The 16,452-nt window shown below is 33.4% G+C and overlaps 1 protein-coding gene across 2 annotated transcripts in view; it reads left to right on the forward strand.

The window, feature by feature from the left end:
* Positions 1 to 16,452, forward strand: part of Naaladl2 (N-acetylated alpha-linked acidic dipeptidase-like 2) — a gene marked incomplete in the record, with an annotated part of 1,228,826 nt that overhangs the window by 917,139 nt on the left and 295,235 nt on the right. For both annotated transcript variants that reach the window (XM_005383020.2, XM_013513456.1), the window contains 1 exon segment: positions 4,754 to 4,873. In XM_005383020.2, coding sequence (XP_005383077.2) covers positions 4,754 to 4,873 — 120 coding nt within the window.

The following is a 16,452-nucleotide window of genomic DNA, read 5'->3' on the forward strand; positions in this document are numbered from 1 at the left end:
GTACCAGAAATTATGGAAAGAAAATTCTGAATTTTTTTTACTTCAGTTTGATGGGAAGAAAAAGTTGTAATGATGAGAAAAGTTTTATAGCATAAAGTTTAGCAAGATTAACAAACTACAAATTGAAATGCTTTTCCTATGTGCAAATCAGTAATATGAATGTTCCATATTTGAAAGAATTATTTCAAATGCAGAAATTTCATTGCTTTAAGAACCTTTCTAGATTGCCAAATTTCTAAGTAAGATGGACAATATACCAGCTCAACTATCCTCTCAAACTTTTACTACACATTACTTACTTTTACAGTCAGGAACAAAATTTATGAGCAATTTAGGAAATTTGTTTGTGATTTGGACTGTTTTAAATAAATCAGAAAGAACAGAAGCATTGCAATTTTCATTTAATTATAAAAATGTGAAAATGGCCATACTACCAAAATTGTTGTACAGATTCAATGCAATTCCCATTAAACTACTATTAGCATACCTTACAGATCTAGGGAAAACACTCCTTAAATTCATCTAGAACAAGAAGAGACCCAGAATAGCAAAAGCAATCCTGGGCAACAAAGACAAGTCAGGTGGAATCACAATCTCTGACCAGAAATTATACTACAAAGCCACAGTAATAAAATCAACATGGTACTGCCTGAAAAATGGACCAGAAGATCAATGGAACAGACTGGAAGAAACAGACATAACCTCTAGTACACTCAGCCACCTCATCTTTGACAAAGGGGCCAAACACACTCATTGGAAGAATGATAGCCTCTTTAATAAATGGTGCTGGAAAAATTGGCTTGCCTCCTGCCAAAGACTGAAAATAGACCCAAGTCTATCACCATGCACCAAACTCAAGTCAAAATGGTTCACAGATCTCAATATTAAAACAGAAACACTAAATCTACTGGAAGAGAAAGTAGATAAAAATAGAAGACATAGGGGTAGGCAGAGAGTTCATGAACAAAAACCAAACCACATGTGAAACACTTGAAAGAATTAACAACTGGGATCTCATCCTACTGAAAAGTTTCTGCACATCTAAAGAAATTATCAGCAGAATAAAAATAAAACCCATAAATTGGGAAAAATTTTAGCTGACTGTCCCTCAGACAAAGGTCTTCTATCTAGAACATATAAAGAATTAAAAAACATCAGCCTCTCCCCCAAATTCAAAGACCCAATCCAAAAATGGGCATCTGAGATGAACACATACTTCTCAAATAAAGAAATACAAATGGCAAGTAAATACATGAGAAAATGTTCAACATCATTAGTCATTTGAGAAATGCAAATTAAAACAACACTGAGATTTCATCTCACCTCAGGAAGAATGGCTAGCATTAAGAAATCAACCAATAACAAATGCTGGCAAGGCTGTGGAGAAATAGGAACACTTCTCCACAGCTGGTGGGAATGCAGACTGGTGAAACCACTGTAGAAATCAGTTTGGAGATTCCTTAGAAAACTAGATCTAGAAGTCCCATTCAAGCCAGCTATTGCCCTTCTGGCTATTTTCCCAGAAGATCTGAAAACATCATATCACGGCGATATATGTGCACCCATGTTTATAGCAGTGTAATTTGTAATTGCTAAACTGTGGAAGCAACCTAAATGTCCATCCACTAAGGAATGAAAAAGAAAATTGTGGTACTTTTATATAACGGAATATTGTTCAGCTACAAAGAAAGATAAACTCTAGACTTTTACAGGTAAGTAATCACAACTAGAGACCATACTCATAAGTGAAATAAACCAGACCTCCATGTGTAAGCAACGTATTGGCTCACTAGGGAAGAACATGAAAGAGTGAATGAAAATTAGGAGGTATGAAAGACATTGTGAAATGAAAGGAAAATGCTCAAAAGTAAAGAGCAACTGGGATGAGGGAAAAGAGAAAAGAAAGAAAGGGAAATTATGTATGTATGTATATACAGGATAGCTAACATACTGTACTAGTGACGTCTATCGCTTTACTGAAAGGAACAGTTAATGATTACTTATTTGATCAATCTTGCATATCTCTGTTTTCCTGAGAAACCATTTTGAAGATATCAATACATAATACAACAACCATTGTTAATTTCCTACCACTTTGTCTGCCATTCAGTATTGCTTGTATTTTTCTCATGCTGCTTTGTAAATGTTTATGTTTTTCTTCTTCTATTTTTAAAATAAATTTAAAAACTAAAAATAAAAAATTAAGAAAAATTTGGAGTCTTTTCAAACTCTAAAGATTTCATTAATCTTCTAGATAAGTAATAATTTTTATTATTTATGTTAATTCTAATTTGATATGCATATTTCTAAATTACATTTTCAAAATAGGCTTGTCTAACATTATTTAAGTTAGCTCCCTAACTTAAATATACTGAGCCCCAATACAGAGAGAGTTATATTGCAGAAAGTCCTTTAATTTATTTGTATTGCAAGCTTAATAACCTGTAAATTGAACCCAGGTGAACTTGCGCATATGTGAGCAATTATTTTTTTCAATTGAGTACTTAAATTTTTGTCAGTGAAATATAAATTTCATTTGTTTTCTCATACAGATTAAACCCAGGGCATCTGTGCCACTGAGCTGTATCTCCAATCTTTTTCTTTTTTTTATTTTGAGGAAGGATTTACCCAACGTGTATAGGCGAAATACCAGTTTGAGGCCCTCTGCCTCAGCCTCTGTCATAGCTGGGATTACAGCTGTATGCCATTAGGCCCCATTGATGAAGTCATTTTTAAGTTTTAGTAAATTGTTGTATTTTTTGTAATGTTATATTTTCTCAATCATTATACATGAAATATAAAAGTATTATAGTGTGGAACTCCACAGAGGGAAAAATGTTTGTTAGCGATGCTCTTTCTATTCAAAAATGTATGGACCACTGTCTTTGAATACTAACATACATATGATCATACATTTAGCCAACTTTTGGCTTTTCACATGACTAGGTGGACAGAAGCAAATAAATAATGAAAACTGAATAACATACAGATTTCATTATTGCTTGAGAAAGTATATTTTTACAATTTAGTGCATATCAGGAAACTTCTTTAGTACAGCTCATGAAGGGATTTTATAACTGTCCAGCTGAAGAAAAAACTCTAGAGAACTGCTACTTGTACCATTCTAGTTATTCTTATCCAGTCTTTTTCTTTAGAGAATGAAACATTTTCTTTTATATTGAAACCACTTTAAGCTCTAAATATGTTCCCTGGTGAAGGTGAGGCAGGAAAGACCTACTGACATGATATTCACCTGGTTTAATTTTGCTGCCACAGAAACGCCTGGCAACCCAGTGTTGTAGTTAAGAAGATTACATGACGTTGGTCAATAAACTTAAAAATGGGATTTATAGTGATAGAATTATTAGGGAATTGACTCAATACTAATCTTGATCCTTGAGGAAAATCGTACCATTTTACTCATTTTTTTTTAAAGTACCTTTGCCTGTTTGAAGAAGCTTTGCTTTTTACAGGCTATTTTGGAAATAATACAGATTTTAGAGTAAAATAAATCAAGGTTCAGATCCTTTTTACAATAAAACATGATCCTAGCCAAAGTTTGTTTCTCTAATATTGGATTCCTCAAACAACAATATTCTCAGGAGAATTATGTGAGCTAACATATGCACAGTGTCTACATAGTTGTGTAAATAGAAATCATTTTATCACATTTAAGTAGCAATAAATAATTTTGAACTACATCATAGCTAAATTGGTAAAGTTTAAATGTATTTTTCTATTCATTTAAAGTAATTTCAGTTTCAAATAATTGTCTTTTTACCTCACTTAACAAGAATAGGCTAAATTTTTAACATAAAAATTGAAATAAATTTATTGATTTGCTACTTATATAAATCCTTATGATCTTTAACCTCACAGTGCTAGAAAAAGTAAGATACTTTCCCAAGACATGGCATAAGTTTTAGGGTTGTGTAGAACTTCCACATAATAATACTCATTAAATATATGTGAAAAAAAAGCAAGAAAATAATAGACGGACCCCTTAGTGGTACCTTATGATAGGATCAGTAGTCTTTTGAGTTTTCAGAGTTAGGGTTAGGAGACAGTGGAAAACTACCTACTGAATCAATCATTTCATGCCATTAATGTGCACAAAATGCATCAGGGTTTTTGTTTTTTGTTTTATTTTATTTTATGGTACCTGTTATAGATCCCAGTGCCTTGTGCATGCTAAGCAAGTATTTTACCATTGAGCTAAAACTCTAGTTTGCAGCAGGTTTCCTTTCAGATAACAATATTTGTAGGGACAAATCATATTCTGCTTAATTTATCTCAGAATAATGAGTTACTTTTTGCAAAAACTTGGCTCAGTACTTCACAGGGAAAGATTCATGTTAGGAATCACTGAAGTAGTTTCATCCATGTTTGTTCTTTAATTCAATGACTACAAAATTAACTACTATCACTGGAGCAAATATCCATTCTGGATTCTGTAGTTGAGTCCAATACTGTGTTAATGTTCAGGAATATTTTCTCTGTTTTTTTGTCAGAAACATATTTTAAAGTATTTTATTGTTTGTTACATCTAACTCTTGATCATCGTTTAAAATCCTCCTCTAACACTCTTTCTTAAGTTGTATGGACCTGCTTCTTTAAAAAGCTCTTAAGCAATGTAATAGTTTTAAATACGAAGGGTTTATCACCCGGCATATAACTAACAAAGTAGAATATGTTACTTTTGTTTATGCTAGAAATAGATCCCTTTTTATTTATTTATTTTTCTGGATTTCAGGATTTCAAGAAGATTCTGCAAAAAAATGTTGTGGCTTATGTTAGTCTCCACAGCCCCATAAGGGGCAACTCAAGCCTTCACCCTGTGGCATCACCATCTCTTCAGCAACTGGTAGTAGAGGTAAGATGAACTGTTTTTGTGGAAAGTGATTAAACTTTTGCCCATAATTTTGTATTTCTTGATACTTTCATTTCTTTTCAGGCACATATAAATTGATCAACAGTGTTTAAAGGATTTACTCTTCCTTTCTTTCCTTTTGTCAATATCCCTTAAATTGATATGTTTGGAATGCTTTACTTGCTATTCTTTTATGATTATATTCTTAAAAAGTCATGAATTATGCTATTATATAAAATGTGAGTAAAAGTACAATTTTTAAAACTTGAATTTATCTCTCAACTCCATTCTGCAATTATGACATTTTCTGATAAATTTGATTACTTCTATATTGCTTCCCCCTGACTCACGTCTTGAGTATATTTGGGACCTCCTCTATCTTTTGTATTCCACTGGAAAGCCCTGAGGGCAAGAGTATAATGACAACATATCACTTGTGAAAATATCACTTGTGAAAGTATTTATGGAAAAGAAAAGCATATGCTTTTTCAATAAGTAATTTGAAAAGAACATGTAATTTTTGCTGTCTGATAGAGTTATTTTAATCATTTCTCACCTTATTAAAAGATTTTAGCCAAACATTTTCTTGCTTATTAATAGAGATTATACTTTTATTTCTACATAAATTTTATGACTTCCACTACAAGCAAGGTGCTATTTGTCACTATGAAAATAGTCCTGTCACCACTGGGGATCATTGTCTCCAGCCCCTGGTGAGCATATATATGTCACATGTGTCATATCATGCAGTATAAAACAAACAATTTAAAAATGATTTTTCTACACAGAAAAAGATTTTATTTAAAACATATTGACTAAATTATGTGTCACTCAAAGTTGCATGGAGTATATGATACTCTGTATAACAAAATGCAGGTTCAAACTATCTCGTGATGCTCATGCAATGCAATCTTTAAATTATTAGTGCCTAACACTGTATTTTATCTTAGAAACCTAGACAGATCTAGGATGTTTTAATATATTACAAGCTTAATGTGAAATAAAATGGTGAAATAGTTTCCCTAGTTTAAGGACTAGCTTGAAGTGTGTTGCTAGTCCATTATTCCAATGAAGCAAGATGGCAGCACCACTGTATTAGGTCCATCAAACTAACTCTGATGTGGTATGCTTCTTATTTAAGTCAGATTGACTGGAAGTATTGAGGCTTAATTTGTACATAGTAAATCTCCTTTTTTAAATGTGCAGCATAATGAAATTTGACAAATGGATACAGTCACATAAGTAGGATCCCAATCAAAGTATACAGCATTTCCATTATGTAAAACTGTTTCATAATTTCCTCCCTTCGGTCCCAGTCATGGCAACAACTGGTCTGAATTTTACTCCTATAGTTTTTTCTTTCTGAATGTTGGTAGGGAATGGAATCCCAGGGTATGTATCCCCTGTGTACCCAATATAATATGTTTAAAACTCACCCAGATTGTTACATGTATCAGTAGTTGTACAACATTTTCTAGATCACTGAGAACATAAGCTAGACAGGGATGAATGCAACACATTTAAAGATCTCCCTCCAGTTTGGTATTCTAACTTTGATTTTGATGGAAGGAGAACTTAAAGCATTGAAAATGAGGAAACAGTATCCTGAAGGCAATACACTAAAACTGAACACTATCACCGAGTGGAGAGAATAAAATCTTTTTGAAGATCAGAAACATCTTTCTACCTTGCTTCTAATAACAACGTGCACATTATGTACAACAAACAAATACATCTATTGTATAAAATATTTTACAAAAACCCAATAAAATATTAAAAACTGGCTTTTTAATTAAATGATAAAATCTCAAATAGACAATATAAGGAATTCAGGTGAGAATTTCCTAATTTTTCTTCTGTGAATGGTGGTCATTTGAATTTGGATAGATGTTCTTAGCTTTTAGCTATAATAGATTTAACAACTGGGTTTATTTCTGTGTGTTGGTTGTGAGAGCACTGATTCTTCTTGAGTATTTGTCAAGAAATGGAATTGCTTTTTCATACTGTAGACATGCATTTAACTTTTGTAGACATAGTCAGAGGAATTGTTTAAGGTAGGTGTACCAGTTATGCTTCCACCAGCTGTGCATGAATGGGCTATCTGCTCCATGTCACCAGCAGCACTTCTCACGATAGCATCTTTTGAAGTTCTAGCTTGAATTTCCTCAATGATTAATATCATTGATCACTTTCTCACATACTCATGTACTCATTGGGCACTTGGCGTCTCTCTCTGTATAGGACCTGTGTAAGCTTATGCCTTTTTTTAAAGAGGTGTTTGCATTTTTCTTGTCAATTTTTTAAAGTCTTTAAAAATGTTTTTTCAATACAATTCTTTTTATCAGTTACAGATTGTGATTCTTTTCCTAGTCTATCTTTTCTAGTGACTTCAATTTTCACTCTTGTAATGGTAGCAACACATTTTAGTAACTTTTATGGAAATCTTTTCTAAGCTGTATTTACTATTCCTTCTCTGTATTACAGAACGTAGTGAATTTAAATTAACCTATTATTGAAATAAGGAGCATTATCTACTTTTCTCACTCACAAATATGTAAAAACTTTATATATAATTTTTTCTTTTGCCCTGCTGGGGACTGTGGGATATCTGTAGAGATAAGTGGAGAACCCAGTTCCTTTGAATGTGTAGGGAATGAGAGATCTGCACTATCCAGTTTCTTGAGGGAAAAGAGCTCTTTCTTAAAAATGAATTTCCACAGCATCTTTAAAATGTACAATAAAAAATACACAGTTCACTGACTTTAGTTAATGAAACACAACTTCCTTCATGCAAAATAACTTTTCAATTAAAGACTAAGTTTGCTCCACAAATAGTAGTTTTAAACATTAGGCTGCAACACAAACACAACTGTGCCTTTCTACATGGCTGTGTCATTCTTCGTTTTTGCAGTTGTCTTTCGTAGATCACAGAAAGTATTGATTTTGCCTTAAGAAAAAACAGACTTTGATCATGTGTATATTAGTCAGTGCTTTGTAAGTCTCGAGTAAATAGTGATGAAATTTCTAAGAGGTTATTTGGGAAAGCCCGCAGCATTTGTACATATGAAAGTAGTCAATCTAACCATATTCTACTAGCATGTTAGTTTTGAAGCACCTGCCAGAAGCTGGTAAATCTTATGAAAGAAAACAAAACAACTGCATCAATATTGTAAAACTGTGCAGGGCATAGAGAGTTAGAAAATAACTTTTAAAAACTGGCAAATATATTTTCCGGGTTTGTAAGATTTTTTAATTTCAGATTTATTTTTTATATGCCAGGACTGCCTACCAGAAAATAGAAAACATGTATTTCAGATCATCTAATTTCTTTAGAGTGCTAAGCCCAGCACTGTACTAAAAATACTACTTCTGAATACTGCTGGTCTGTTTCAAAACTCACTTATGTAATAGATATTCACAGAGAAGCCAAACTGTGCGCAGCATGGCTGTAGGACAAGTGATAAGAAGATGAAATGTCTCTATTGCCCAGAGCATATGATTTTACTATAAACTTAAGACATGCATAAATAGCTAAAATAAAGGAGTGTAACATATGCTGTACTGGAATTTACAGAAAATCAATCATGTGATCGGTTTAATTTAGAAATTTATATTATATGACAGTGATAGAAATCATGTGTGGACTCTGAATCTTGAAGGAGTTTAATAATGTTTTTCTCAAATCTCAATGCTTCAAATATGTAGACAACTATTTTATTGAACAATCAATGTTTCTTTGCAAATCAGATGTCCATACCAATGTCCATTTCAGTTTCTCTGTTTTCCTCCTGAAGTTGAATGCGGTGGTATACCTGCTCCTTTCCTCCTCGAGAGGTAATCCGTCTGCTGCACCACTTGTGTAGTTGCATCCTGAACTACGCAGCTACTAAAGTCCTTCCCGACTACCTGATCACCAGTAGTTCACACAAAACATTTAATACACTGTAGCTCCAGAAGGTACTTTGTTCACATATATGAGAATTAAAACCTTGACTTACGAGTAATAGATATTCATTAACAATTTTTTCTGATTTTATGTTTAGATACATTTGAATAGTAAAAACAACTAAGCTTTGTTGTCATCATATCTCAATTACAACTTGTCATAGCATAGAGTTTTTGAAACAAGCTCTATGCTAAATAAATCGATATTTCCTTGAGGTGAGACGTAGGGCCAATTTCTTTATGAGGCAGGATCTGAGAAATGAGTCTATACATCAACCTGACTTCGTTCTGAGAACATTGTACAATACACAGGACACAAAATTTGCAATCCTATAAGAAGCTTACAAAATGCAAGCTGATGTTTCCTATACACTTTAAGAGACTCTGTGTGTGTGTGTGTGTGTGTGTGTGTGTGTGTGTATTATCAAGAAACACATCCACATGCAGTCACAGACGGTGGCTGAAGAGGAAGCAAGGCAAAGCCTGTGAGATGAGCAGCCCATGTGTTGTGCTTATTCTATTCTTTTATTTTGAACCTTACAACTCATTTATTTTATCTCTAGTATTTTTTTGAGATAGGGTCTTGCTATATAGTGCAGGCTAGCTTTGAACTCACTTTGTACCCCAGACTGGCATCAAGCTCACAACAATCATCCTGCCTCAGCCTCCCACATGTTGGGATTGCAGGCATGCACCACTATGCCAGTGGTATTTTTAAATAAGATACAGAATGGTAGCTTATAGAAGGTATGGTGATAGAAATAAAATAGCTGGTAATCTAATTTTCTTTTTGTCTCTCTGCTCTTGAGAAAGGACTGGAACAGAGATTAATTTCTATTCAGCTTATTGTGTAATATAAAGTAGAATCAGGTTTAAGAAGTTCTTCTATTGAGTTGTCGTCCATGAAAAATTATATAAGTTTTGTTTCGAGTATTATTTTTCAGTTTATTAATGAAGGTCTTCACATTTATCATGCAGACTAACACTTTTCAGTGTGTTTTACTTATCTTTCTTCTGCTACTTCTGCTACAAGTCAACGGAAGTAACCATAAAGAGTAATAAACTGATTTAAAACCTTTCTTTACACTAATTTACCACTTCAATAAAGTCTTACATTTAAAACTGCAATTCTATTGGCAGGTTTATCTATCTTCTAGGTTTACAAGACTCTGCTTTGCATTAAAACAAACAATCCTTCCCGTTTATTACTGTTTTACAAGGTTTTCTGCTCAGTATACACTGACAATATGTAAATCCCATTTTATTTAAATCTAGATATCAAGGGAAGTCTTAGTGAGTTTTTGGTTCAAACTCTGATCTAAATATTTGGGTTACATAGCCAAACAGAAAAGCAACAATCTGCGTTATTAACAAGTTTAGCTTGACTTCTTCATAAACTCATAATCAGTATTATATTGTTAAAATGGCTTTAGCTCAAATGCTTTTTGTCTATATCTTTTTGATTGTTATTTTGGACCTTGACCTCTACTGAATTTGGAAGAATGGGCATTTATGCTGAAGAGGAAGTAAATCAAAATGTTGTCAGATTAGATAAAATTTTAATCTATGTAGTGTCATTAATGAAGTTCAGTACACTTTTACATGTAAGAAACTGAAATGTAAGAATCATCAAGCTTTTTGTCACACCTGAATATCAATCAAGTCTTACAGGTTTTTAGTTAATCTGAAGCATAACACTAATTTCATACTGAAAGTGCATCAACATGGGTCTGTCAGGTCCACATTTATTCTTTAGAATATTTCCATTGATGAATAATTAATTTTAATTTTATGAGTTTTATTATATTAAGCAATGAGTACTTAGCAGGAAAACATCACAAAAATAAAGTATTGAATTTTTAATGATTATTTAGTATTCAGAAAAAAGGATCAACATTTTCAACATCAACTGTGTTTTGGTGTACTAAGTCTAGAAGAGAACCACACAAATACTTATATGAACTACAGTGAAAATTCCAAGAGCACTTTACAAAACAAATAATCTTTACTTCAATTATCACACCTTGGGCAGTGTGCACACATGACAGCAGCACGTTCCATACACATGCATCACTTATACAGGTAGCAAGTGTGTTTTGCTTTCCTGCCCTTATTGTAGGACTTCCTTGACATCTATGTGGTTGTGTTGTTTTATCAGGAGGTTCTGATCATATTATATAGTGTGTAATTAACAGGAACATAAAATATCAGTAAAATAAAGTATTAAATTTTTAATATCTACTGTGCATTTAGAATAGACATCAACGTTTTCACATCAGCTATTTACTTGCTTACAAAACCTAAGAGACAACATCGGTGATAAATTCCTACATGAACTGCTGTGAAAGTACCCGTAGAATTGTACCGCAAAATATGGTGATATTTGTTTCAACCACCATCCCCAAGGCAGTCTTCACATATGAAAATTGCATGTTCCATACAAAGGCATCATTTTCACTGGTAGCATGTGTGTTTTGTTTTCCTATACTTTCTTGTAGGGCACAGCTGACATCTTGGTTTTCTTTTTATCATAGCTTGTCTTTGGGACGCTGCACCTGTCTATTCACTTGTCAGCTCACCAGTCTCTTCCACAATACATTTGCATGGTTGCCTGTGCAGAAACATTTTTCTTTTCTCTGCTGTACGTGATCTCTTCTGAGTTCCAGACCCAATCCTCTAAAAATTTCTCTGTGATATTTTGCACTTTTCTTTGTAAACTATCAAACTATTTATGCTATACATTTTTAACATCAAGTAAAACACAATCATTGTAAAACACAACCAAGGAAAACACAACCACTGGCCAATGCATTGTGTTTCAAGAGGCATTGTAGTTGCTGCATAACTCATCAGCAACATTGACTCCACCTTTGGTCTTGTTATAGAAGAGTTCCGTCTCAAGGTTCTGTTTTATCAAGGTTTTCATATCAAAATTTCCATCATAGTGTGGCTGGGGATTTAGCTCAGCGGCAAAGCACCTGCCTGGCAAGCACAAGGTCGTGAGTTCGGTTCCCGGTACCGGAGAAAAAACAAAAAACCAAAAAAAAAAAAAAAATTTCCATCATAGCAAAATGTTGACATCAGCAATACCAGATTATTTTTCTTTGCCATATATGAGGCCAATGTTACACTTTCCTGAAATCCAAATATTGTACTATACAATTCTGTTTTAAAATTGCAAACATTTCATTTGGAATTTTTGCTTTGTTCCTGCATACAGTTCCTGAATTATCAACTTGTGCTCTGTTGGCAAATGTAACAGCAATTGGAAACTGATAAATCAATTGTTGAATATTACTTTCCTTAGATTAGTCTGTTCACAACATCAGTCAGTTAATTATTATGTGAATAAGGACCTGATAGCTGAGTTCCAGGATAAATGTCTAAATTGAAAGCATAATAAGTCTCTGCATCTACAGAGGCATAAATTTTTATGCCATATTTTGACCCATTTTTTGTTTTTGTCTTTTAGACAAGGTCTCACTGTGTAGTTCAGACTGGTCTTGAACTCACTTTGTAGCCCAGGCTGGTCTTGAACTTGGAATTGCCTCAGCCTTCTGAGTGCTGGGATTACAGGTGTGCGCCACCACACCTGGCTCACCCGTTGTTTTTCAATAAGTCTTTTACATTCCTGTGATTACTAAGAGAAATCCCTGCTAATTACAGCAGATCTATGAATGCTTTTAGTTCAGCTAATGAGGTGTCATAATTAATACATTTTTAATGTGGCTCTTGTTGCATACTGAATATTTTACTTGCATTTGAGCCTTGGTATTTCACAGCCTCTTGTAGCATTTTGTCTATTACAGTTTCCAACAATGAATGGCAGTTCTGGCATTCTGTCCAGTAGGTTTCACCCCTGCCAAAATCCTCATTATATTTACAGACCTAGTTCTAACAATGGGATCCTTCCGTTTGGTTGCATGGCTGTTTTTGCAACATTTTGACTAATCAAGTACTTACATTGCTGTTTTCTTCATCGTCTGGATCAAAGAGAACTGTGTTCCCTGTGTTTCTATTAGTCGAATCTTACTCCATTTCACTGTCACAAGAACTTTGGCTCACCTGGCCAACATCAAAGTCATCATCATCATCATCATCATCACCATACACCTGCACCACTCTTCTGTTATGAAAGCATGTACTTTACTATAGAGGCTCATCTTCATCATCCATGCATGCATAATCTAATGATTAACTTTTGACCTCCAAAATTTGCAAATCTGTTTTTTCATGAGTAATTGTACTTAATTGGAGTACTTCTACCAGAAAAATCAAAAGAAAATGTTTTTGAGCAAATCCTGGAATGGGGCAGGTCTAATGAATCCTCTGTGATGCTCAGGTGAACGTAGACAAAAACAGTTACACAGAGAATTGCCAGTTTTGCACCCTGCCGTTCAGCAGGAGAAGTGGGTAAACAGATAGTTTGCTTCCTGTATCACTCAGGGAAAGGTACTGAGACACATAAATGGCTACTCCAATGATAAAGTATAAATTTGCAGTAGAAAAATAAGGGAAGCATTTGCTGGACCCAATCTTATGCTTCTAGGGATTTTAAAAACCTACAATTCATGTTATCAGTAATGCTTTGCCCTCATACCATATAATTGTTTTGTAATATTTTATAAGTAATGAATTAAAGCAGACAACTTATGCTAATAATAAGTACTTTTAAGCATGAGTACTGAAATAGTTTTAGCATATGTTTCCATGTACTTTGATAAGTACAATAAATCATGTCTCCTGAGTTATTCTTGTCTTTCTTAAGTGCTGTCTTGACCAAGACTTTTGTATTTGAATGATTTGAATGATGTTGTGCTTGGTTTGGTTTTCTAACACAATAATTTAGTTTACTGAATAAAAAGGACATCATTAATAATGTAAAACAAATTATTAAACAAATATATGCACAAATAAACTTGTTTTAAACCTGTTTTTCCCAGTATGAGTTGCAAAAGGTATATAAACTAGAGCCATCAGCATGATGCTCTCAATCATAACATTCTATATGTAAATAGAGCATATAACTTTCTCCAAGTTTGCTCTGGAGTATTTTGCTTCAGGTATCTTGTAAAAGTGGCAATAGAGATGCTTCCTTAAACTAACTCAATTGCACATTAAAGTTAGAATCTTGACAAGAACGTAAGCAGGTGTCCGATACCTTCATTTTGCAAATAAATTTCTCCAAATGACAAAATCTACAACTTAACATTTTTTAGTGCAGATTAACTTTTTCAGACATACAATTCAATATATACTGCTGATAAGACTTGAAGGCATTGATTATTCCTTCCCTTTGATCTGGAATTTCACCTGCAAATTTACAGCCTTAAGTGTCCTCAAATGTGACACTAATCCTTCCAGGTTTGCTACTGCCTCCTAAAATTTATAGCTGCAAAATTGTAATATTAATGTGAAGATGATAAAAGAAATTGAACAGCAGAACATTACATTATTTTAACCCAGAATAAACAATTCTTCTCAGGTCCATGATAGCAATTTTTTCTATGCCTCTAAGGTTGAGAGAAACAATTTCAATTCAACCACCGGAAAAAGTCTCATATAATAAGTGTTTTAACTGCTCAAACAACATGTAGATGTTGTGAGGAGAGATTAAACATTTTTATGGATGAATGCTTTAGCTAATATTTATTGATATGGCAATTCAGTCATGAATTCATCTTTTGTTCACTTGTATTTGCTTATTTGTTTGCTTAGTTTGTGCAATATACAATAGAATCTGAAAACTGGTTTTAGGATCTGTTGATTATAGGGCTAATTGTTTGCTTGTTTACTACTTTCTATATCATGCCTCTACAAATTTTGTCTCTAAATCTATAAACCGTATATGATAACAGTTTTTGAACTACAAGGGACTATGAAAGGTTTACACTGAGCATTGGTGTTTACAACTCTTTTCTGAGGCTGTATAACACCACAAACGTGGGGGTTAGCTGTGGAGATTTATCTTTGATAGCCATCTCCCCATGAAGCAGCTGTAACTCATTTATCTGTAGTAATCAGTGATAACTCAGGAAAGATTAAGATGGTAGCAGCTAAGACTGAAATAGACATTAGTATAGAGAGGTTTATAGAGAAAAATCTATTTTAGGATGACAGTGTCAAAGAAGCACCTTGCTCCATAGCACCCTTTTTCTTTTCAAATAATCTAGAATTATTTACTTTGAACATTTTGGAACTAAAATGAAGGGTATTAATCAACTGCATTTTATGTGAAATTCACTGAGCTACAAAATAAAATAGTATTTTTTCTAGTTATACACAGACAATATTCAATAAGCAGGTTTCAATAACATTCAGTAGGTAATCATAGGCTGGCAAAGTAATGAGTTATTGCATAATCCCTAAATCAGGTGGGATGTTGCTCTAGTTTGGTAAAGACTGACAGCTATGATTGATATTTTAATTTTATCTTAAAAATAAGAATTTTTAAAAAAAATTTAGATAAAAGGACTTGTACATTAAAAGCAGTTCCCAGAGAACTGTTATGTTTCCTTGTATTATTTTATTGTGCTCTTTGTAGAAAAATTGTAAACTTATGAGCAAAATAAATGCATAATTGATTACTTATAATTTTACTATTCAGAAATCATCTCTGAGAACAATTTTCTTTGTGTTATACAGACAAATATTGTTACAAAAATGGAAATGTTATCTCTGGTTTTTTTCTTTTCAATATACTATAAATACTTCATCACTTAAAAATGTATTATTGGTAGATTGGTGAAGTACATGTTAAAAACTTATGAGATTCATGGTAATATACTCACAGATCTGTAGGTTTGATTTTTTAAAATAAATATGTTCATTTAATGAATATATTCATATACATGCAACTGTAACAACCCCTTTATCACAGTTTTCTTTCTTAACATTTATATACATCTCAAGGTTTTTATTGTTAACAATGCTATTATATATGCAGTTGTACAAACCTTTGCCCTTTTTTGAACTAGAAAGCTTTAGGGTCAAGAAGCTAATATTATAAATGCCACTATCACAGAATTTTATGAAGATATTTCTAGTTTAAAGCCACTGTCACGGTTGTTGGCTTTTGAACCATACTGTCTCAACCATGTCACACGGGGAAATGGAATGAATCATTCTACCTCTTGAAACTCACAAGCTTGGTACCATATCTCACAGATGCATCACCTCCATGACAGTTCTGTAGTAGCAAACACATCAGACAAACAGACTCTGCCTTCCTTTTACCTGCCTCGTCTCTGCCAGATGTGTGCGGTTGCCGGGAACTTCAGTCTCAGAGGGTTGCAAAGTTGTGTTTCACATGATGGAAACGAGATGAGTGAAGTATGATTTCACAAATCACACTGTCTCGTGCCACATGAAAAGAATTTCTTCAATTCACAGGGCTTACAGGAGGAAAGAATAAAGTGAACAAATCTCACAGAAAAAAAATAAAACACTCCATAGATAAAGGCACATTAAATACATAGCGGAGTGAGGTCCAAATTCTTAAAATACAGTTGCTCCATTAAGATGAAAGTAAGCCTTGTGGAAATAAAGTCTAATTAACGTTTGAGGCATACATTTATATGACTGGTTTCCAGGAGAAGCGGCTTGACCACTGTACCACAGGTCTACTGTGCATGTGT

The sequence above is a fragment of the Chinchilla lanigera genome, unplaced genomic scaffold (genome assembly GCF_000276665.1).
Source record: "Chinchilla lanigera isolate Chin_1 unplaced genomic scaffold, ChiLan1.0 scaffold00019, whole genome shotgun sequence".
In the NCBI taxonomy this organism is placed as follows: Eukaryota; Metazoa; Chordata; class Mammalia; order Rodentia; family Chinchillidae; genus Chinchilla; species Chinchilla lanigera.